Source organism: Gavia stellata, chromosome Z, assembly GCF_030936135.1.
Source record: "Gavia stellata isolate bGavSte3 chromosome Z, bGavSte3.hap2, whole genome shotgun sequence".
Lineage (NCBI taxonomy): Eukaryota > Metazoa > Chordata > Aves > Gaviiformes > Gaviidae > Gavia > Gavia stellata.
Window position 1 is genome coordinate 37,552,175 of NC_082637.1, and position 25,716 is coordinate 37,577,890.

At 34.4% G+C, this 25,716-nt stretch overlaps 1 protein-coding gene across 1 annotated transcript in view; it reads left to right on the plus strand.

Annotated features, from left to right (window-relative positions):
• Positions 1 to 25,716, plus strand: part of CNTLN (centlein) — a 204,938-nt gene that overhangs the window by 156,043 nt on the left and 23,179 nt on the right. The window contains 5 exon segments of the mRNA XM_059834003.1: positions 12,143 to 12,307; positions 15,617 to 15,714; positions 17,463 to 17,589; positions 19,152 to 19,289; positions 19,646 to 19,831. Coding sequence (XP_059689986.1) covers positions 12,143 to 12,307; positions 15,617 to 15,714; positions 17,463 to 17,589; positions 19,152 to 19,289; positions 19,646 to 19,831 — 714 coding nt within the window.

Below are 25,716 nucleotides of genomic sequence, written 5' to 3' on the forward strand. Positions count from 1 at the left end.
AGCAGTAGGAGACATAAATTCCTATTGTTTTCTTAGGAAAGACTATATTGAGGCGTAAAACTACAGGTAGTATATGATGTTTTACAGTCTCGGGATCTCTACTTTGAGTAGTTTCCCTGAAGAAGAGAAAAGTTTTCTGATGTTCTGTGTTTTTAATGAACATAAGTTTGATAAGAAGGCATTACATACAGCTTAGAGTGCGTTTTATTGCAGCCCACTGTCATACATATTGTTAACAGTTTAAAAGGTACATGCATTTTATGGTAAATTCGTCAAAAGATTATGAATATTGGATTGTCCTGTGTTTTTATTTTTCTGTCAAGGATTGTAAATTTTTTGTCACATTTCCATTATTCAGCTGCTGCTTTGTGATATTTGTTCTTACTTTTCATAAAAAGGAGTTAAAAACTTCTTTATATATAAAAATATATATTTTCTTATTTACATATACTCACTGTGTATCTCTAGACTTGTCTTTACACTGGCAGCTTTTGTAGTAGACATCCTGTGTAGGGTATTCAGTTTATATATGTCAGATCCTCAAGGGCCATGGCTTTTGCCAGATGAAGCACTTTTGATTTTGAGGCTGATGAAACACAGTGCTATTATTGATCTGTGCATGACACAGCCTGTCTCTCTGCTGGCAGAGTGTAGCAACATTTATCCAGGAATTTGTGAAATGTCACTCGGATCATGTTCGTAAGGTAAACTGTGCAAAAACCAGGATCCAAGCTGAGAATCCATGAGGAATTGGACGTGACTTTCTTATTCCTTTGTCCTATCTTCTAGGTCAGCCAAGTGGTATTTGTTAAAATAATGTTTGTGTTTTATATTAGGTGTTGAAGAAAGTATGACTATCACTGGGAACACCCTGTACAATATAGTCATACTGTTGTTTTACTCAGTTTTTTAGGTCACTAGGGAAAACAATATTTTAAGTTAGTGAAAGTGATCTAAACCTTGCCAGTCTGTAATTTCTGTTACGTTTGTAACAAAATGACAGTTCCTGTACAGCTCCAATCGGGAAACTCTGCTTATATTCTCTAAAGAATTTAGCTTTTCTTGCTTCACTTTGCCTTTGCTGATGCTTGGCGATACATGTTTGTCATTAAGATATCAGTAAGCAGTAGTGGTCAGAAAGGGTGTGTGACTGTTTCTACACATAAAACTACCAAACTTCTGATATTTACATGTTTTGTTTCTTTATGGTTGAAGAAGGCTGCACATTTTTGTTAGTATCAAAAGCATGTCATGTAAAAAATAATGAAAACTAAGATAAAAAATAAAAAAGCAAGCCTCCATATACTATTTATCTATTTATAAAGGGTCAAATGTGAGTTTTCCAGACATTTTGTATGAATAGTATTTCACCAGTAGACTCTCTGTTATCTGCAAATGGATGTTGCAACTTCTCATTTAAAAAAATGTTGGTTTAACGTGTAAATAAGATACAAAAAGCTGCAATTATAAATTTTCATTTTCTGTTTCTAAAACAGTTATAACAGTAACAATCTGAAAGTTAGCAATGAAGGAAAAAAATAATTATTGTGATACTTGCCAACATTTTTCAATTTTAAATATTAAAATCTTCAGAAAAGTCTCTAGATCATTTGATTTAAAAATTAGTTACTAGTTAAGGCAAGAAGAAACAGGTTTTATAGAAGTTTAAGGTTTGAGTTTGGCTATCTTAGGACTTTTTCCCAAGTATAACAAGGATTTTCTTTCATTTCTGTAAGATAATTTCTGTAGTTTGAATTCCAAAGCAAGATTTAAATGAAATATAACTTGTCAATGAACACTGAAATGTACTTAGTCTCTACTTTTTAAATTTTTTTTCCTACGTTTGTACATAAAATTATAGTAAGCTAAGGGGAGAAAAGTTGTTTGTGAAGATACATTTGCATATGTGATGCATATATTTTTACACGTTATCCCTCCTTTACAAGATTGACATATGTGAGATGCAATTGCACAAGTTGTGGAAAAATCCAAAATTGCAGTTGGTTGGGTTTGGTTTTTTTTTTTGGCTTGTGGATACGTGTATTTATTTTGCAACGGTCTGCAGGTTGGGCAAATGCTGGTGTCTTGTTTCTCAGGAACATGAAGACAGTATTTCATAGCGTGAAGGCCACCTGCTTGTCAAATCTATCGCTTTTCATAGTAGAACTGTTGCCAGCTTGTCAGGCATTATTTCTTGCAGAGGATTTCACAGAGGACATTTATTTTGCTACTTAGCAGTGTCAAGGCACTCTGTGAAATATTGTGTCTTGTTTTGGGCACCACACATAAAATACAAATTTTGGAAGAAAGGAACAAGAATTCTAAGAATTTTGAACATGTTAACTATGAGAAAAGATTGAAAGCGTATAATTAATGAAATCCATAAAATAACAGATCAATGGTAAAGACTGAAGGAGTGTAATAGCCACCTTCCAGTGTGTAAAAGATTATTTAAAAGGGCTAGTGGTCAGTTTGTGCTTCCATCTCCTTTCAGGAGAATAGATTTAATTTCTCAAGAAAGATGTTTTAGATATAAGGCAAATTTTCTCTCTGAGGGCACTGAAGAACTGCAGAAGGCTGCCAGGAGAATCTTCTCTGTAGTCAAACCAAAATTTTCAGAAATAATCTATTATACTCTTTTGCACATGTGCTAAATTTAATGTATTCTTGACATTAGCAGTCTTGCTCTTATAGCAATTAATTTTTTTGTCCTCATTCTCAAATGGAAAGACTTTTTTTTTTTTATGTAACTAGCACAGCAAAAATACCTTAATACTGAAAAGTTTGAACAATGGATCTAGCAGGTAGTCCTTGCAAACTTTTACTCCTTGGACACAAAGTTCTCCTTTTCCTCCATGCAGCTTGTTACTCTTTGGTTTCTAGTAAGGTGTATCAATGATCAGAAAGCAGGACCGTAACAACAGCTCCCACATCTTGTCCTTGGGGGAACAATGTCGGAAAGAAACATATTTGGTCCTAGAGTTCTTTTAAACTCCTCCAGATTTCAGAAGGGGAATCTTCTCTTTCACCAGTTCAGCACTGTTAGGTCTTCTGCAAAGCACTAGTTTCTTGTGTTTGACCCTATTTTCTTACCCATCTCACACTCAGATTTATTTCTGTAGTTTCTTGCACAAAGGGAACTGGCATTTTTGTTAGAACTTGCATCTTACTCCAACTTTCTCATTCCCACTATTCCTTGTTCAAGCTTGTATGTTCAAAGTTAATTCTGGTGCTCTGTTGTCCTGGCTACTGCCTTTCACTACAGGAAGAAATTTCAGAAGACTCCATAGCCAGGAGTACAAACCAGAAGAGTACAGCCATTCACATCACTTTAGCAGGGAAGATGCATGAGCCTTCAGACTGCATTTGATTTTTTTTTTTTTGTCTTCCTAGGCATAAAGGAATAGGAGTCAAGAACTAAGGCATCTTCAACAACAGTAAAAAAGGAAAGTGTTACAACTAAGACTACTTCTGAGACAAAAAAATAGTATCTGGGGACTACACTTGAGATCCCATTTTAAAAATCGTTATCTACAGCATTCTATCCCATTTATACCCCAGTTGCTGCAGATGAGTACTGGCTCACAGGATTCTTTGGCATCCCTACCTAAGTCAGACACTAACACTCTCCTTGTAACCCTAAGGGAAGAGGTTTTGTGGTTTTGAAGCCATGTTTGTTTGCCTGAAGTGCTTGTACCTCATGGGCTCAGTTACTGCTAGAGGATGTAGAAGAAAGTTTATACTTCTTACTAATGCTTTGCACCATCTGATTTGCTCTCCTAAATTTTCATTGGCTATTAATGAGGTAAACATGGACTGTTCCCCATAGAGAATGAGGGAAGTACGAAGAGACAGCAGCTGTAGGTCTGGTTCAAGCTGGGACACTGAGTTGCTGGGATTAGACACAGCTACAATGTTGTCCTCAAACTGTTCATGTATGTGAAAATAATTAATTGCCCAAATGAGTCATAATATTGATGATAATCATGATAAAGGGAAAATATATTCCATTTTATACATTAGGCTGAAAACATGGCTTTTTCTTGTGATGATCTCTTCAGTTATTTAATATGTAATATAACAAATACTTTACCCTAAACTGTTCATTTATGCCTGTAATTTTAGCAGTGGTTCCAATGATAACATAAATTACAAACTAAAGATAAGACTGTGGGGGTTCATTTACAAAAATCCAGGGATGAATTACCACTTTAATTTATATGCAATACATTTTAGAGATAATTTTTAAATGCAATTCATTATTTTGAAAAATATTTCTGTCTTCACATCCGTCCACAATGTCTGTCATCACCTTCTTCATACCTCTCAGAAGTGGCTAGCAATATGCCTTTATTTTCTTATCTAGAAATGTAAATAATTAATTAATATTTATACAGTATCACCTTATGTGACTGGTTTTTTACCTTTTTTTACCTTTTACCTTTTGTCCTGCTCTATGAGAACATTGAACTTTTCCAGTAATTAAATTTGTTAATACTGTTAAACACTTAAAAACACTTGAAATGTTTTGCTTTTACACAGCTGTCTACATAAAAAAATAAAAAAAGCTTCTGAGGACATTTTTTCAGCTTTTGTTGATCTCTGAAGCAGTTACAAATGACATCTCTAAATGATTTTATAAAATTAGACATAGAGCTATCTTTATAAATTTTGTTCCTTCAATATTGCAACCCACTTCTGAGAATACCTCTGATGTACATATCTTTTAGTAATTTTCATCTCAAAATACTTTTATCACTTTCTCAGACTTTTGTATCTTTTAGACGTGTTTTCTGTAAGTTGACAGAAAATGGTCTTTAACAGTTGAGAAACTGAGATTTAAGCAAATGGAAACAATATATAAAGAGCGGCAAGAGTATGAGAAATGGAACAGCTTTCCCTACAAGCACAGAATTCCCTCTCACTTGTATTTGAGATGCAGAAGTATTTCAATAGGAAATTATTCACTCCTTAAAACAGATGGAAATGAGGAGAGGTTAAATTAATATTTCACCATTCTTTCAGCTGTTTTGTTTCTTTCTTGCTTATATATTCTTTTAAAAATAATTTTAATTTTTAAAGATATAAAGCTGTATGCTTTGGAACTAAGTGAGTAAATCAAAAGAAAGTTTAAAAACAGTCTTTAAAATAGCATTTTCATTTTGGTTTCTCTCTATTTTATGTGAGCTATACGGAAAACAGATGGAAGCATTATTAATTTTTTCCCCCAATGAGTTTTAGTGCAGCATATTTGTATGTGTTATCTGAAACATATGAATACTTAGCATTGCTGCTGTTAAATTCGTAATGAGTTGTAGGGATTGTGAAATTCCCTGACTGGCTCTCATGCAAGTAGTTCATTTGCAGTGCTTAGATGTGTTAAGATTAAGCAGGGGGAATATGGCAAGCACTATCCCTGACCCTAGATGAAAAATTCAAATTTCTAGCTTTATGAGTTCGCTCCAACTTTCGTGTTTGGTGAAAATCAGATAAGTACTGTTAACCCTGCAAAAAGTCTTGCAGTAGAACCTGGTCCTAACTATAAAAGGTTGCATCGATTCCATGTCTTATATTGAAAATTTTGTAGTAAGTATAAAGGTTTGAAAATCTTGGGGCAAATTTTATGCATCAGATGGAAGTCTTTGCTTGTATGTAACAATACTTAAGATGCACAGGCATGCTAGGTGTTGGAATAACCAAGTCAGCTTGTATTTGTTTAAATAGCAATGGTGGGTACATGGAAATACTGGGTTTGGACTTCAGCCACATTTTCACAATGGGCTTGCTGTAACATTCAGATATTTTCAAGTGGGACAAAGTGTTGTGAGGTGTCTCTGGTTGTATTTTCATTTTCAATTTAATTGTAGTAAAACTTATTTTAATGTACCGTGTTGTGTCTGTGTAGACATTAATAATTCAGGTAAGTTAAACTAAGTATGTAAGATACAGTATAATATACTGTAATCTTGAATATTTTAAAGAAATATTAATGTTTTAAGTTCTGTAATTTTTATCCAAAAATGTTAAGGCCTTATAGGCAAGGTACTGCACATCTATATTTTCTGGCAGTTTGCACCTCCATATTGGAAACTCAATCCCTACAAAAATTAAAGCACACAGTTGTGATCATATAATTGATCATAATGAAACTAGTTATATAAGTAATGTTACATACATAGTTAATAGTCCTTGTATCCCTTTGAAATTTGCAAGGACAGATGGAGTGCTGCATCTGCTTTAGTACGAAAGCAAGATATGTACAGAAATTAGGCATGAGATACAGCAATATTTACTTATACAGAGACATGAAATGAAAGTGATAGAAAATGCAAGCTAAAACAGAATTGCTGCAGCTTAAACCCCTTATCTTTGTATTGGTGTTATCATTATAAGATGACATGTTTCAGAAGCATTTTAATAATATTTAAAAAATTGTTACTTACATTATTACTAAGTTTTTTATTATTTTCCATAATTTATTTGAAAAAGCATCGGTTGCTCAATGTGCAGTTCTGTACTCAGGCTTGTCTGTTGTTTATAACAGCAGATGATTTCTTGGAGAATTGGGCCCAGAATATATTACTCCATTTCTACATGAGTGTTTGTGTCTTTCTCTAGAATAGATATATGTGTTCTGCTCTTGATCTATGTGGTATTATCATTCTTTACAAAAAGAAAAAAACAAAATGAAGTTTAAAATGGACCTATCTGTTCTGATTTTATTGATCTTACTTTTTTATTATTTAGTAAGATGCCATAGCCAGATCGAATGTTTTAATACTAGGCTTTTGTAAGTTGTAGAATAAATTTAGCTATAAATTAGCTGTAAAGTAACTGAATTAAAATTACACGTAAAACATTTGTTTATGAACTGGTATACAGTAAATAGCCCTTTATAAACGACGATTACTCTGATCAATACTAGCGCATGATTAAGAAGGCATTCAAAGACTTTGATAAGAGTCTTTGTTAGTGATTACAACTGTATTCCCAGTAATAGCTGAATTTATAATTTACGTGTGTGAAAGGGCCATTCTATAGATAACAGTATAAACATTGCTTTTATAAAGCTGATGAACTGCAATTGCGTGACAGTGACATTATCAATAGGACAACTATGGTTTTGCTTTAGTAAAATACTTGAGATGAGAAATATACCTCTTACCTGCATGCTGATATATGTATTTCTCTGCTGGGAACTAATTTAAACACTTCATGAGAGATTGACATTTTCAGAGCCTTAAACATCCTTAAAAGCTGCTTTGTTCATTGCAAGCCATATTTAGTATGACCTCATAATAATGTAGCACACCTCAAGTGTCATGCCTGTCTTTACTATGCGCATTGGAGCTGTGTTCATCTACACTAGACAACTGCACTTCAAGGAAAGATATTTTTTTTTCTTGATAGGCAATTAGCAGTAATTAGGAAGATTCACTTCAGTAAGGTGTCAACATGAGATTGTTTAAAGAAGTTGAATGTCAGTGGCTTTAAAAGAGGGTTTTTTTCCCTGACACATGGGTATGACATGTGAAACATGAAATGTTAATTTAACTTTTCTGCTTATTATTCATGCACAATATTATTTTGTCATTCAGATACTACACTGACAGAGTGCAAAGGGTGTTAAAATAGTGCTGCTAGAATAAAAAGAGGATTAATCTACCATTGGCCAATTAGCCAAAGGGTACTTAATGGTCTCTAAAGGCTACTGAAGTCTAACAACTAGCTAAAGCACTGGCAAAAAGTCCTCTATATTACCTTCATTTACTTGACATTTTGTGAAACAGAGTCAGCTGCTGATAACTGCATTTGGCTGGAAAAAAAAAAATTCTAACTGAGTGATACAGTAGATTTTACTAAAATTTCAGAAGAATAAATGACAAATGACTTTTTTATTTTAGAGCTTTTTCTTGCTTTTGGGGGTCTTTGTTTCAACTTAGGGATAGGATATTAAGTCACCAAAGACTTCTAATTCATATTTTGTCTTCATGTCTGGACTACTAAGTAATCAACCACTTACAGCACTTGCATGAAAAAAACTTTCACTGAGGATTTGGAGTTATTTGCCTTTTGTCTATATGATCACATTAGTTACGCAGCACAGTTGGCTTTTTAATCTGGTATATATCTTTTCATATTTTCAGGTAGCTACATACCATCTTTATTAATTTTAGCTTTTTTTACTGTGACCCATCAGGCAGAGGTAGGTTTTGATTCAAGAGAACAAAACAGGGTCAAGATTAGTGGGACTGACTCAATAAATTTTGCTTTGGATATTGTAAATAGGTTTATCATTATGTTGTAATAACATCTGATAGATTATGTAAAATCATACATACCTAACTCTGTGCCTGCAAATATCTTTTGAGAAGTTCTTTCATGGTTTATGTGTGCAACAAGTACTGCTTATCTTGTATATTTTTCATGATCAACCTAACGCTGTGCGAAAATAGCATTCTATTTAAAACCTTCAGACAAGCAGTGTTAGATTTTAAAATAGAAATTGGAACCAGAGCTATGCATATAGCAAATGTATTTGATTACCTACTGTAGCAAGGTTTCTTAGTGAAAAGAGAAAGGAATATGTTGACTTCAGGTTTCTTACAGACAGTAAGAAGTGCACATTGTAATGTTTTCATCTCTGAGGATTTTAGGATGGGAAGCTTCATAGCAAGTATGATTTTTACTCATCTGAAGATACTTTGGTTATAGTGGGATTACAAAATAAGTAGTAAAATAAGGTTATGTCATTGCTTAAAAAGGGTTTCAAGAATACCTGATTTACATCCTATTTTATAATTTTGCCTAGAAATACATTATGTATAATACATTCTGCAAATATAAATGCATGGGATCATATACAGCAGTGGCTGTGCAATAGCAGCCACCACCAACAGAAATGTCATTTTCATACATGCCAGTTGCAGTAGGAGGGTGACTGCTGTAAACTAAGCTAGAAGCTCCTCACAGGATTGTTGTGATGCCAAGGAACAATAGGCCATTCCAGGAGCTTCCTACATTAATCCATTGGGCCTTCTTCCCATAGCTGGCTTTCTGAGCAGAGGACTTATGGTGAAAAGCCCTGCTGAGTCACTGGAAGTTTTACATTGACTACATAGCAACTGAGATTCATCACTTATCCCTTTGTGTACAGCAGAACAGAGTGTCATGGGTGTAGCAGGAGCAAGGAGATTAAGATAGATGGATGTTAAAATATTGACTCTATAAACATCTGTTGAGCCAAAACACTCTGGAGGAGGTGCAGCAACAAAGGCCAATACATTGTGGAGGAACAGTGGTAGCCTGCCTTTACCAACATCTGGTCTAGCTGGTGTTTAAGATTCTACCTTTCATCCTGGTAAATCCTTTCTATTCTGTCACTCAGGATTTGCGTGCATGGTAGCACAGATGCAAACCCCTCCCTGTGTCTAAAAAAGAAAAAAGACCAAAAGACTTAACTTAAAACTTCGTGAGTGGTGAGGGACAGCAGGGCAATAAACTTGCTTCTTCAGTAAGAAAATGCAAGGAATGTCTTTTAGGCATAAATACCTGGCCAGGGCAGGGGGGCTGTTTTTCACATCTTACATAGATTTATAAAGAATTTTCACATACCCTTTCAATATATTGCAAATAGAAGAATAATGCAAGCAAAATATCAACCCAGTAATGCCATTTACATTGTCTCCAGAGCTGTTAAGAGGCAGCCTTCATGATATCTCTGATTGCAATTGCATGCCTGTCTTCTACTTTTGCAAGTTGAGGGGTGTTTGTCCTGTACATCATATACTACTTTCACTTCATCCCCGTAGTTCTGATGCTGTTTCTGAATTTATGTACGTTCATATTTTAAATAATTTTTTTCTACCTCCTCACTTAAGTAAATTCTGTAACCAACTCTCCTCTTTGGCACCTGTCCCATGAAAGCCCTTTCTTTTTCAATACATTTGCTGTCAATTTTGGGAATGTAGCCACTGCAATCATGGCATTTTAGACCACATACATTTTGATGGCAGCAGTAGCCTAAGAAAGTTCTGAGATTCACAAGCTGTCTTGGGCAGATATGGGGGCATTTCTAATTTTAGTCAGAATTATTGATCTAGCTATGTTTTTTGGGGGTTTTTTTGCTTTTCTTTTTATGAATATTTTATTATAGAGACACTGAATCATGAAATTCTGCATGTAGAAATATCGGCTATACTGGACAAATTAACCTAATCCTTACATCTTTCTGTACTACATCTTTTTGTACTACTACTGTTTTTGCTTATTAAAACAGCCTTCATTTTGTCTTTTACTCAGACTGTATTAATTGTGAGAATAATATATCAGATTAAGGAATAGCCAATTAGAAAATTGGCTAACACTGTTTCTGTCTTGTTCAATAATGACAGCAGACACAGAAGACAATGGGAAGATTAACCCCTTTACTAATAACGGTACTTCTCTCACATAAATACATAAACTGCCCATTGGCTTTAGTAAATGCACTTAAGTGTGAAATACTGTTAGAGTTTTAATTTTAAATACAGGATGTATTTTCTTGTATCCGTGATATTTTTTTAAGCTAATGCAAAATCTACAAGCATTTTCATGTCATTCATAATGGGAATAAACATGATCATAAGTAGGTTTTCTTTTATTTGGGTATATATGTGATCTTCAGATGATTGGTATGGAAGTGTGTGGGTATATAAACACATGTATATAAAAAGTTTTTTATAATAACATCAAATAGTATAAAATCTATTTTTGAGTTAAATAATAAAATGCTTGGAAATAGAATACTATCTTTAACCTTCTCACCCATGTTTTTTTGTGTAGCAGCATATAATCGGACACACATTTACTCATTTCAAGCTGTGGCATTTTCTCTAGTTTCTTATAGGGAGTCTTCATAGAGGAAGGTTTTTTTGCTCTCTGAGAGATTTCAATACCATTTTGTATAACTGTTCCTTATATTAAACTTCCATATTACAATCTTCTTTGGAATAATAAGATAGTATTGTAGTTACTATCTTAATCCTCTCTTGAGGAGCAGAGAGTTGTTGGGCCATTCGTGGCTTTCAGCTGACTATAGATTCGTGAAAGTTAGCCACTTTGTTGTTATTATTATTTCAGTTCCCTTTTTCACAGAACAACATTCAATATTATTTAAATTAAAACAAATACCTTATTTACAAGATTACCTCTATAAGGAGTACTGTGAAATACATTGTTACAAAGATTGAGTAAGTCTTGTCAGTTGTCAATCAAGTACAACAAGACTGAGAGTTTGTTTGCATGTTATTTATTTGAACTAAATCCCTAACAAGCCTCGTCTGCTAATTGGACTTAGCATTTATGTTGCTAAATGAGAAGCATTTTGGCTGCAGTTTAGGGTGGTAAGACCTACCCAGTGGAATAAACAACTAACATCTGTTATCCTGTCCTGCTCCAGCTTGGCTTTTACCACTTAAGTACCTCAGCCCTAGAGTCAAGGTTATGGAATATCTGGTTCTCTGGCTATGGTGCATATATGTGAAAGGGAAGAAATAACACAACATGAGTAAAGACCAGCCAACCAGAAGATATTTAGTGCATCTGGTCCACTTTGCTTTAACCTCTACAAGCCCTACAAATATCAAAACAAAAGCCAAGAGAAGGATATGTGTTTTACACCACATGTCAACACAGCAATTCAAGTGAGCTTACGGTGGTCACCATTAAAACAGATTTGACATTTAACCAGCTTTAATATGCATTGGTGTCTGAGACACCTTGGTATTTCTTCATGCTCTATGTAGAAATAATTGCTGAATCCCAGAGAGGCTCTAGGTAAACATGTTTCAACAGAAACTACTGTTACATTTTTGTATGATAATTTTTGCCTGTTATGGTAAGAATAGCAATGTACAGTCAAAATCGAATTAGCTTGTCTTTTAAAAATATTGCTTATTTTTAATATTAGTTGACCTGTCTTTCCTGCTAGATTTGATCTTTGCGTGGACTAGAGAATTCAACCAACAACTATGCAAGATAATTACAGATAATATATACTGTTTCATTCCTCTTGAATTCTGAACCAGAGGAGCATCTTACATGATCAAGCAGAAATATTTTTAGGATGCAATTGTTATTGTTTCTTCTTTTTGTAAAACAGGTGTTGACCTCCAACCTGGCCAAGTGGCAACAGGAGAAGGAAGATTTACAAGGAAAATTAAAGTTGAGAGAACATCTGTCTCAAACTGCTGGCAAGAGTGAAGCCACACCAGCTCCTTCAAAGAACATTGATTCAGAGATGAAACAGCTGCAGTGCAAACTAAAGGTGACAGAAGAGATTATCTAGTGCTGAGGATAATTTGTATGAACAATATTTCATAACTGGGTCAAGCAGATACACATATACTCACATATGCGTATCATTTATATATCTTAGCCAATGATTAGCAACTTAGGTGTTAGATAACTTTTGATGTTAAGTAGAAATGTAGTCATAAGCAGGAGAATTAAAAGTTACAATTAAAACAATTTTTGCAGATCAGATAGACCAGACAGGGAAGCTTGATGGGTTTTCACATAATGATTAACTGTGTCTGGTTGAAAAGTGCTGTGGAATTACTTCAATGAGAATTGTGTTGATTCCTTCCTTCCTTTAAGCAATAGCTGTCTGTGAAAGCAGAGCATAGAATTTGGGCTGATGGGGCAGCTCATGTAATGTAACAGTGTTATGTTACCTATACATTACTACTGTTCTTGTCTTCAAAGAGACATCATTCTTTTTGTATTTGTAGTTTTGTAGATTAGCTGGTAGGAAAATACTAACTTGTTGATGATTTCATTTTTCAGTCTCCAGTGATTCTGTTATATGTGGATGACGTAGATGCTGGACTGTGCTGATCTGAGACCTTTCTCAGCAAGTGGCCTGGCTCAAACATACTAATACTTCCTCTCTTCTCACTGGAGGAAATATATGTGCAACAGAATGTCTTAAACTTGGGTTTTTTCCATCATTTTGTGTTTAATATTTGAGGAAAGAGAAAAGGTCAAAATGGTACAGCTCCTGGCTGCTAGAAGAAACTGCACGCTAGCAAGCCAGCTGCCAAAGGATCAACTGGAAGAAAAGGCCATATTATGTAACTAATATATCTGGCTCTGGCTCTGAGTACTGGATTAGCTGTGCTAGCGCATGAGTTGCAGGTAGTGCTCAGACCTCTTAGCTGTTGATGGTAATCATGGTATTACAGATCTTGGCTATAGCACACTGGATGTGTAACATCTAAATTCAGGGATTAGTAAAGGTAGGTCACATTGATAAAGACATGAGGGCAGCAGGGAGTAGCCATGAAAAGGCACAGAATTTGTTCTACTTTAACTATGAGAAAGAGATCTTGAAACCATACAGCTGACTTCTTGAGTGTTGATTTTAGTTTTGGGTTTGACTAATCTGCTTCTGTTGCTGGTGAATGGTAATTTCTGTTAGTTAGGGTTGTTCTTTTAGATGAGTGTCCTCATTATCCAGAAATCTAGTAGTCAATAGCTCTATGAAAGTAAGAAAAATAAATAATGAGGGGTTTTTTTGTAAAATACTGTAAGAGCAACACTCATGCTAGAAGCCTGCTTTATTTGTCTGTCAAATGCAAACAGCAAAATATATTGCTGAAAAATAAATTTTTTGTTTCTGCAGCAGAGGAAACATTTACCAAGCATATATAAATCTGATGTCAAAAATAATAACATTACTTTTAATTCCTTCGTAAATATGTATTACATTTTTCATGTAAAAAATAAACCATGCATGCAAAACTTCATTTAGAATAAACATAGTCTGTGACCCCAAATCCAGATTAGTAGAGTAAATTCACTGGTTGCTGAACTGGATGAGAGTTTTTACTATAGGGGTCTCCAAAGGTACTTAAGTCAAGTTACTGAAATTCTTAGCCTTATTTTGACCTAATAATTTTTCAAAAATTTAAGTCCTGCAAGTCATTTTTAGCAGAAGAAATTGGCAAAAGAAATTGTTCCAGGCTATCTAGCATACGCAAAAAGGAGATACAAAGTTATTCTCCTGAATGTCTCAATGTGGAAGCAGCAAAAGCTTTCCTTGTAGCTCAAAATCTCAAAGTATCTGGTTTTGTTAGTTCATTTTTTTCTCAGAGCTATCTTTGTAGTGTTTGTTTATGTTGTGTATAATGACTCCTTGTACCTTTGCCAATAGGAAGAAATGTGTTAGGTGTGGGTAGTGAGTTCGGAAGCAAAATACCATAAGCATACGTCTTTGCCTCTGAGCATGTGCAGAGGCTCACCTAAGTATTCAAGTTCATATCTGGTGTGTAAACCATGTAACTGGGTGCTGTGCTTCACGCTAATGAAGCTCAAGCTCAACAAACAGGTCTCAGGAAACTCAGGAATATTCTGCTAGCATACATCATTTTAACATTTTCTGGTTATACCTCACACTATAGTAATAGTAATAGACTAGACAAGTTATTGAGAACAGTATTTTACATCTAACTATGCACACAAGAATATATACTCCCCTTGAGGTGCACAGTTATGTACAATACCCCTATTAATGTTAATAGGCATTACAACTCTGCACTGAGTAGAGAAATTCTCCTGAAGTATGTTTGTTTACAGCTTGTCTGATCTGTTCACTGATTGTTTATACATAATAAGTAAAAAGCTTTAGTACAGTAGCTGAACCTGAATGCATATATGCACACATGTATGTTGTGCGTACACTTAACGCATATGTATCTTGGCAACACCTTTTGGAGTTCTGAAATCACTATATGCAATATGTTTGAGATGCCATTTTCAGCAATGGCATTCAATGCATATGCTCAGATTGCTAAGATGGCTACTTAGTTAAATTTCATATTTTTATTTCTGTAGAGTGATTCAGCTGTTCTGTATCTAAATCTTGGATAGAATATCTGTGTGTTTGCACGGAGGAATTGAGGGTTTTTTTACTTGCTACTATATACAATGAAGAAAAGCCAACAACCGTATGATGCTCCTTCACTGGAACTGCGTGTGCCTGAAAGTTAGGATCATACCTTTTTGTTACTGAAATGTAGGATTTGTGTTTGTATGACCACATGGAAATTTGTTTGTCTTGTGCTTTGAGTTTCAAGGGAAGCAAAAACAACTGCTCTTGTAGATCGCCATGTATTTCCAAATGCACAAAATGAAAGGCATTACTGGAAACTGTTGCTCTATAGATGTAGGAACTTGTGCTGTAGAACTATACCAGTCAAGGATGTAGTTCAAATGAAGATCCTATTTTATTTCTCTTCCTTTCTGTTACCTTTTCAGCTGACCATGCTATGCAAGAGAAAATGTGGTCTTGAAAGCTGCGCTGGGTTTGCAGCAATGGAAAAGTACTGATTATTAGAGCAATGGAAAAGTACTGATTTTCGTTATATTTTCCAAGGAATGTACTTTTGCTTAAGTGTAGCTAGAAAGTAAGAATGTTCCTTTTGTATCAATTAATGTTTAAGCACATTCATAAAATATATGGAAGTTTACACAGCCCATTATTTCGAACAAATTTACTGTTGACTGCAGATTTACTGTTGACTGCAATAATATTCAGTCTGCTTTATTTATATTTTAATATTTTTCAATATAGAATTCGAATAATGAAATCACTAAGCAATCGACCACCATTAAGTCACTAAAAAACAAAGTCCAGGAAAAAGAAGAACGGATTCAGGAACTACAGGCAAAGTATGCTCACTCTTCTATCCATTGTGTTTGGTGCCACCCCGTGGCAGCTGTAGAATTATTACATCATTAACCATTCTTAAATAGATTTTTAAGAGAATGTTTTATTCTTCTTTTTACTGCAATCTTGCAGACTGTTAGAGTGGGTTTTTTTAGAAACTGGAGCAGTACATGCTGAAATTCCATTCTGTTTAAACTGATGAGTGGTTAGCTAGGTACAGTATCTGTATTGCAATAAGAATACCCAGACCCTAGAGTAGAATATTTTATCCTTGATATAGGTCTGAATGAATTCCTCAGCACTGTTAAACACAGTCTTTCAAATACAGTAATTCTTTGCCTAGGGGCTAAGAGAAATGTCAAGGTTCAGATGCTTAAACAAGATTAAATATCCAGTCTTATATTCATAAAAAGTTCAAAAGGACAGTTGTATTTGTTTCTCTTTGAATTGATTAAGGTTTACTACTCATTTTGAAATTCACATGTGTTTTTTTGAAGTATGCAACTGAGATTTTTACTCTACCTGCTTTAACTGAAACAATACTGTTCTTCAATTATATTACTATATAAACATAACCTATTAGTATATCTGCGAATTTCTTGCCTTTGCCAGAATTTAACTCCTCTAACCATTCTGATTTTTTTTATTTGTAGAAAGAATGCAGTTTACTTATCTGAAATTATTTCATTTAAAAAATGGAGAACTCTTAAAATTGTTAAATTGTGTACATTGTGTATTTTCTGTTTCAAAATGAAACTGAATTTTTCCACTATAAGCCTTAAATTTAAAATAGAGTTACTGGTTATCATGCTTCCTTTATAAAATAGATAGTGTTTTTTCATAAACTATAAGATATAACCACCAATATAACATTAATAGTACAAATGCAAAATAGATGCAAGAAATTTTAAGATGCACTCTTTTCCTGTTTTTTTTTAATATGGTATTGACATGGTATCAACAACGTTTTATTCCTGAACATCCTACGATCATTCATTTTACTTTCATTTAAAAAAAAAAAAACAAAAACAAAAAACCAGAAATCTGAACATATTCAGGTATTGCTTATGTTTATGCTTAAAATATTAATTTGTATCATAAGATTGGAGGCATTGTGTAAGGCATAATCTTCTTATTGAACAGAAGTTACATTGTAGTACATGAAAGTTTCTTTTTTTGCAAAGTTTCTGAAAAATGCTGATAATATTTCTAGGTTTTCCAGTTTTTAAGAATTATTATCTTACCCGACATATTATAGGGATAGAGATTTTTCATGTATTTCTCTGTATTACTCAGTTGGATGAAAGGAGACTTCCCCCTTTCACTTTCTTTTACAACTAATGTTGTACAAAATAGTGTTTGAATGATACCTGCTTCAGACATCAAAGAAATCTAATTAATTAAATTTCCTGTTTTCAACAGGTTTTTTGGCTTTTTCTGAGAATAGTTTAAGAAGAATTATTCTGATTTCAGATCAGACAAGTTAGACTATAAACCACAGCAAAAAGCAAATCACAAATAAATTACATATTTAGAAATAAGTCTGTTTAATAAGAAACTTGAAACTGGTTTTAATGGTTTAGAACAGGGTAAACTGCAAGAATTGCCTCAGCTTTTATTTTAAAAAATACTCCAAAAGTACAGGAATCATAGTTTGTCTACTGCATTTATACTTTTTAGTTGTTCAAGATAGTTGCATATAAACAATATTTTCTAACAGTGACGTGTAGTGTGACTTCGTCCCTTCTAGGATTTCTCGATTGGAGAGGGACCTTAATACGAAAAGACATTTGATAGAAGACTTACGGTCTCATCTAAAAGCAAATCAAGAAAATGAGAAAACCTCTAATGAAACATTAGAAAGTCTTGAGAGAAAGGTACTTCTTTCTTGCTATTGATAGTTTTAGGAAAAGCAAAAGCTGGTGGATTTACACAAGTTATTTCAATATGCTATACATACTAAATCAATATATTGCTTTAAGTAAATAACATACAGTTAATTTAAGGGTGTAATTCCCTCCACTATAATTTGTATGAAACCAGTATATAGTGATAGCGTGGATGGATTCAGCATAATTTAATGTATGTTCATAAGATGTGTAATTAAATATTAAAGTATTCAGAACACTGAGTTGCAAGGATATGCTGTAAGTAGTGAGATTTAGTTTTATGCACTGTAAGTTCATAAAATACAGTAGAGCTGAAACAATGGTGATTTTACATGGCATATGCTAATGAAGTCCATGTACCTCTCCTGGCTATAGTAGTTAAATGCTTTAGTATGTTAAATCTGTTGTCTACTGCAATGTTATGAATGATTCACAGTTCTTAGCTTAATGTAATTCTGTCTGTGTAGGTAGAGCTTAATTTCTGTGGAAAATTATTTTCTCCTGCAAAATTCTAGGATGATTTCACAGAAGCTAGGGGGACTTGTATACGTTTTGGCATCTTTCTATATTATCCAACCAATGTATTGCACTTTGGCCTTTAATTCCAGAAAAAGATTATGATACTTGGTTGTCCGTGAGGTTATGCAGCATATGACCCCAAAATAGAAATAAACTTTACCAATTTGCTTTTGTTTTCCTAGAATGAGGGTGCTTGCTGAATACCACAGGCACTATCTCTCCTTGCAGTCATACGGCACTTTCAGCTCTAGAGAGAGCTACTGTCTTACCCTCCATGCCAAAGATAAGGTATTACTAAGAAATCCGCAGCCAGAGAGTGAGAACATAAGTAAGCAAGGGAACTCAAGTATAACGAGATAAATACATGGTTTTGTTTTTAGACGAATTATTTAGAATGGAACAATGTACTTTAATGCTATTCTTTGGGTATTTTAAGTGCTGCATTTCTCAGATTCCAGAGACTCGAATTCCATACATTAATTTGACTATTCCATGTGGAAAATCAACTTGATGAATTTTACATTATCTTTAGCAGAAGATCAAACAAATTCCCTGTTACTTGACATTGGTCTATTTCATTTTACCCCAAATCAGTGTTTGCATTGTATGGCAAAATGATAATTATCTAAGAGGCTTTACAGACTATTAACTTGTATCATTTTCTCAGCTGAGTTTTAATTAATGTTTTTACTTCTGATAGAAGAAATGAGTGGAAGTTGTGGTTTGCTCTCTTTTGCATGCACTGTAGCAGTAAAATGTGTATGAACAAACAGCTCTGCAAATGAAGAGCTTTTCTTTACACTTAATACAAGTCAAGACTTTATGTAACAACATTGTGTGCAAACAGATCTCTACTGGATCAGCAGTAGAGATTTATTAAAGACTGTAATTTCAGAAAAGGGCACTTTAATCAAATTATTTATATAATACAGGTGTGTTTATACAATATAGGTAAGCTTAGTTTTAATTTCATTTTCATTTTTAAGTTTTGTATCTTAATAGTCAATTGCACTGGCCTTTCATTATTTCAGGTAAAGGCACTGGCTGAAGACTGTTCGAACAAAAAAACCTCCATTGACTCACTGAAGCAAAGACTTAATGTAGCTACAAAAGAGAAGTCTCAGTATGAGCAGATGTATCACAAGGCTAAAGATGAGTTGGAGAAAAAGGTATATTAAAGTTGTGATGGCTCCACTGTGGAACCTTTTCATACCTCACTTTCAAATGAAAAGTTGCAAGCTTAGACTTTTTAAATACAGAAAGGGAAAACAGAGCAGAATAATACTAATGCATTTCTCTGATTCAATTCAGTCACATTACTGAAATTTAGATGCTGAAACATGGATGTAATGACTGAAAATGGAATTACTTTTTCCTGTGAAATTACATTTTAGTGTTGCAAGTAGAATGTTCTGTGATGTTAACCATTGTGTGGGAGATTGGCTTATTTGTTCATTTGTGGTCTACCATACTTGCTTATCAGTTTTTATTATATCACTGCTGTTTCTCTGTGGATGTCTTTCAGCATCTCAAGCTTACCAATCTAGAGAGCAAAATGATTGAGACAGAATGTGCCATGACTGAACTTGAGACTACTGCATCTCGACAACTACATGGCTTGGCTAAACAGAGTGGGCAGGCTTTGGAAACCGTACAGAAGAAGCTGCTGCTCACTAATGACAAAGTAGAAGAGTTCATTACATTTGTGAAGGTTAGAGTTTTGATTTTCTTTTGAGTGTTCACCTAAATAAATATTCTTAAGTGAAAGCAAAACACAGAAGATTAAATGAGGCTAATCTTTGGCACATTCCTGGTTCTGGAACAGTCTTTGAAGTGCCTTCACTGGCCTGGTGTCACCTCTGAACTGGTCTAAACAAGAAGAAAGAGTCAATGGCTCTAGGTCTCTCTCCTAGACTTCCCTAGACTTCCATAATTTCTATTGGCCATCTTTTTGTATATGGCTGCCAGTGTACTTGTTCCCAAGAAAAATTCTTAGTCATATAGCAAATTACTCTGCAGAAAAAGATGTAAGAAAACAACACATGTAAGAAAATAATTCATATCTGTTGATTAGTGTGAATTACCCCATTTTCTACATGCATTGCTTTTTATTGCAGAAATATTACATAAGGAAGCCTCTATTGCAAAATTGAAAGCAGTTTTAAAAGCAGTATGTAGAATATTCTTCTCTTATTTTGGTTAAATACTTAACAATCTGCTACAGTGCCTCATGCAATAATACTGTGTCTGTGGTGTTATACAGATTGCTTCATTATACAACTTCGGTGTGAAGTTCTGCAGAATGAACTAATATGTGTTTTGTAACTTAACATTTGAAATATAAATATTATTCATTTTTTCTGAAATACCCACTACATAACTAAGAATTATAATGCCTATTCAGTATATATCTAGCTTTAATTTAGCATATATCTACTATATTCCTACTTTCAGACAAGGTTATATCTTACTAACCCATGAGATTCACTTCTCTACTGTTCTTGGATTTCTGTAGAGGTGGGCTGCTTTCAGATATCTTTGAGCAAGTCTGATAGCATCCGAAGTAAAGAGCAGTGGTATTTTGATGCACTGTAAAAAGAAGACATATATAGTTATCTTTTCATTAATAACTTTCCACTGTGGATTGAAATTTAGTAACTTAAGTACTTGTGCATTTTAGCTTATTTCTGTCATCATCAGATAACAAGTCACTTTACAACTATCCCATGTTCCGTTTCTTGCAGAATTCACATCAACTTCATTATGAAAAAAAGACTGAACAATTTTGAATGTGCTTTAAAATCCTAAATTGAAAGAATTTATAAGCTAAAATACCTAAGGTGAAAATGAGGATTGACTTCCATGAGAAAAATGTGCCTGCTCTTTAAAAAATGAGTTATTTTATTTTTTACCTTTGTGATTAAAGTAAAGGCTGTCTTCTGTTTGCCTTGTTTCATAACCCTTGGGGAAGTGGTATAAAACTGATCACTGTGCCCTGTTATTCAGAAGTATCTTGCCTATTCTTGAACAAACTTACTTTTCATGGGGGGAAATGCGCTTTCTTCTATTACAGAATACTTCCTCTAAGAGGAAGAAAGGAGTGTTTTCTCCGCAGCTGTGTGCTTATTTTTGGCTAAGTATGGGAAAGTCTGAATTAATCTAATGTATTATCTATTTTTTTTAATTAAATACTCCTGTGTCATTGATGACAGAGAGATCCAATTCAGTTCCATTCAGGCTTCTATGAATTTTGGAATTACTTAATTGAATAAGCTGCATTAGCAATTATAGACAAAGGAGATAAACAAGTGTTTGTACTATCAATACTTTACAGAATTCCATAATGAAAAGTTTGTAAAAAATTAGAAAATGAGAAAGTAAAAGATCTTCTGCTCTCAAAAGTAGCTGTAGTGAGGAAAATCGCCTATTAGCAACTCTTACGATACTTCATTCGTTGTTGAATAAGATGACTGCTTCTCTGTTAATCTTTCTATTTTATACTTACTCTTACCATGAATATTCATTAGTATTTACATGGTTGTACTCTATGTGAAAAGAATATTAATACATAGTTTCTCTATAAATAGTAATATTTAGCTATTAAAGCTAAATATGTAGTTTCTCCCCTTGATAAAAGAATATACATGAGTATCTGAAGTAACATTTTTGCTGACTACTGTTCCTCTGCAGAAAGATTTTTTGAAAATAAAGATGCTATCTATAAGTCAGATATTGAAGAACAGGGAGTTCCTCGGTAGACTGCTTTGTTTACTTAGGTACTAAATATTTACAGAAAAAAAGTTCTCTGAAATCAGATTTTATTCACAGTATAACACTGTAAAAAATGTAGTTGAAAATCCTTGGCGTTTCAGTGGAATTCTGTAGTAAATCCTGTTAAAATACCTCTTACGTATCTGTTGCTATAACCTGCATAGGAAAATTGAGGTGGCATAATAAGAAGTAGCAGTAGTCCTTCCTGTACCAGCTCTTCCTTTGAAGTCTGGTCTGTCTCATTTTTCCTCTCTCCGTCCAGGTGGCTGTCAATTTTCCCCTTACCTTGGTTCTCGCTCAAGTTTCAGTAACTCAAATAAGTTTGTATAGATCTCTGTATAGAGATCAAGTTTAAACTGTCTCCTGCTTAACCTTTTTAACATATTTGTATGACCCTCATCTTTGTCTGCTATTCTGACCACTTCACAAGCCTTACTTGTTTTTCTAAGTGCAAGTGTCATCTTCTCATTAATCAATGGCATACAGTTACATTTTCTAGCCTTTTCATGTCTCTTGTGACATTACATAGTTCTTTTTTTAACATACAGCTACTAAATCATTTCAGCGTTGCTAATTAATAGCTACAGCTAATAACAGGACAACAGAGGAACTTCAGAGAAGAGGGTGTGGCTCTTTCTGTTTATAGCAGACACTGTTACTTGCCTTTAGAGTTACTGATAACTCAGAACCACAGGATCTTGAATCCATTTGAATCAATACACTAAGTTACAAAACCTGGGGAGAGGTTTCTGGTAGGAGTCTGATACACACCTCTGGATCAAATTAGAGGATATGATGAGTTACTGGATAAGCACATATTTGTAATGTACAACAAAGCATTGCATTGCTATGGAGAGCCCAGTTTGGAACACTTATGCAACTAACTAAAATTGCTAGATTGTAAAATCTAGTAATAGTTTCTAAAACTTGTGGAAGAAATAATGACAAACAAAACTTGCTGATTAAAAATGTTGTAAGTCATTATTAGACTTATTTTTGTTGGAGTGCAGTATAGGGATCAGGTGTTATGTCCTAAATTATGTTCAGTGGGAACCAACAGGACATCTAAAGTAGGTTGGTTCAGAGCAGCTCATTTCTCCAAACCTGTTATGAAGGACATATAGGCTAGGAGAAAATATGAATAGAAATTGTGCACTCTAACAGTTTATTAAGTAAACAAAAAACCACAGTTCCATAATTAGAGGCTAGCTTCTTATAAATATCCATTTCAGTTTGATAGGAAAGAGAACACAATATTTAGCAACAAAAAGGCAATATAAAGGAAGTCAAAAATGGATTATAGATAATAACCTGAAAAGATGGAGCAGAAATAAAGTATGGAGGATGGAGAAGAGGCAAAAGATATCAAGATGAAATCTGTGGGTAGCAAGGCCAAGAATAATAGTAAAGGGGCAGGGTAATAAGATAGCTATTACAGGTGGTTACAACCTGTTATTAGAGAAACCAGCTCTGTAACTATGTGAAGACAGAAGTCTTGTTATGAGTATTTCTGGTTTGTATCTGGAAGGAGGTAGGCTGATGAAGATGAAGATGATGAAACATCCCCAGTCTATTAGTAGCCAAAGGAGGATTTTAAGCAATTTCTAGAAAAAAGTAGTGTTTTTAAATTGAGAACTTTTATAGCTTACAACTTTATAGGACCGGCTAAGGAACTTTACTCTTGCTGATCCTCATTTTGAATAAGTATTCAAAGTCAGTGTATATATACTATAATACTGCCATGAGTATTAAAGTAGTCTGAAAGAATGGTAACATTGAGCTGATGTTCAGAAAACGCAGTCAGGATAGATATTTTTTGGTTAGTTAGTCTGACCTTATTTCTGGCTAAAATAATGAAAATCTGATATGATAGTAAATTATTAAAGTATTAAAGCATAGGAGTATAGTTATACTTCTTAGAATGGCTTTGTGGAAAATAAGTTGCATTGAATAAATCTAAGTTCTTTCCTGGAAGGCAGTACAAGTCAGTTGATAAAGGTTACTATTCATTTTAATATACTGGTTTTTAAGATGTCTGACCTAACACTGAGACATTCAAATAAAGAATGTAGGCTATGCAACATCAATAATATGTTAAATGGATTAAAAATTGCCTGTGCAGTTGATCTGAAAAGTAATTAATGAAATCTAAGTGTTTCTAGAGTTCTGTAAAGACCAGAGCTAAACTTGATTATGAAACATTTTCACAGAATTAGATATCAAATCCTGATAAAATTTGTCAATGGCATTTATGATGACTGATAAATAATAGTGAAAGTAAGGTTGTAAGTAAAATGTAAGCTAGGCCAAATAAAACATTTTTATTACAGAAGAACACAAACTACCTGTAAGAGGGACCAGGTGGTTCTAAGGGTATTTTAGATGCCTTTTATAAAGCTACATGTTTTCATGCCATCCATCTTCCATCAGCACCATAAATTCTCTTTGAACCATACATCCAATTTCTATAGTGTACCATTGGTCAATATTTTCTATAGTATGTATTGCACTATCGGATCCTCAGGTGGATCTTGCCAGTTATGTGCAGCACAGCAACCAGAGCAAAATGTTCTTTATTGTGTTTGTAGTATCCGTGACAACACATGCAGAAAAAGGCCATTGGATAAAGTTAAAAAACTGCTATTAGACTACTTGACTGGATGCCTATCGAAAATAAGGTACCGCATACTAGTGTGCTCTGAAACTGTCCAAAATCCTGCCTAATTCTGTAGGAATTCTGTTTTCCTGCATTACTGTACTTTTTTTTTTTTTTAGCTTACCTAGACTTTGACCGTATATTGCTGTTATGGACCCTTGTAAGTTCAAGACTCAGTAGTGTTGTCTATCCCATTCAACTTGTACATCAGCAAAACTCATTTTTATAAGTTAATCTGCAGTGATGACATCTGCCTGAGCATGAAAATATCAGAACTTTTCTGACCTTGAGGAAGATGTTTTGAAGTTATGATAAGGCACCTATATTCAACTGTGGCTGTAATAAATAGGCGATGGCAGCTGAATGCTTTAAAGTCAGCTGAGTGCATTTCTCACTTCCATAATGCCTCTGTGATTTGGGACTTGTGTGCCCTCCACAGAGGATACCGAGTGAAGCACAGTTCACATCTGGTCTGTTCTGGCATTGTTCTTGATAGGTCTCCAGTATAACCATCTGATAGAATTGACTGCCAAAATCAGGACCCATGGGCAGTTTACTTGGCAAGCCTAGTGGATCTGCTTGGGGATCTAACACTCACTCTCTTAAGACATCTGCCCTCATTTCTGCTGCTCAGAACAGACCTTAAGCTAGGTGCATTTCCCCCTTGCTCTGTTTGACATACAGCTACATGCAGCCACATGTGTCAGAGGCCTTGTTCCAGCTCTGCTTGGCCAAGTGATGCTGTGCTAGTCATTTGCCATTCAGTCAGCTTACCTTATATCCCAATATAAGTCAGTCTCTCTTACCTTTCTGCAGTTTACCTTGAATCCTGGCATCAGTTTTGGCATGGCATATTTTCTCACTATCTTGGGCTGTAGTTCAATATACAGTTTAAAATAAGTTAACACTTGTCCTAGAAAGTTCCACCTCTGAGTGACCCTCACTGCTCATTTCTGCCCCTATGAAACTTCCTCCCTCCTCCATTTATGAAATGTCATAATAAACATTATATGGGTCAACTGAGAGCTGGGTCAGTTGTGAGCTAGCTCCTGAAAATGCAGTTAACCGTTTGAAAACCCAGAGCACCAGCTTTTTTGTACCATCGAGGGTCAGAGCAGGTACAGGTTTACATGGTTGCAGGCTAGAGACGCTGAGAGTGCCCTTTAGTG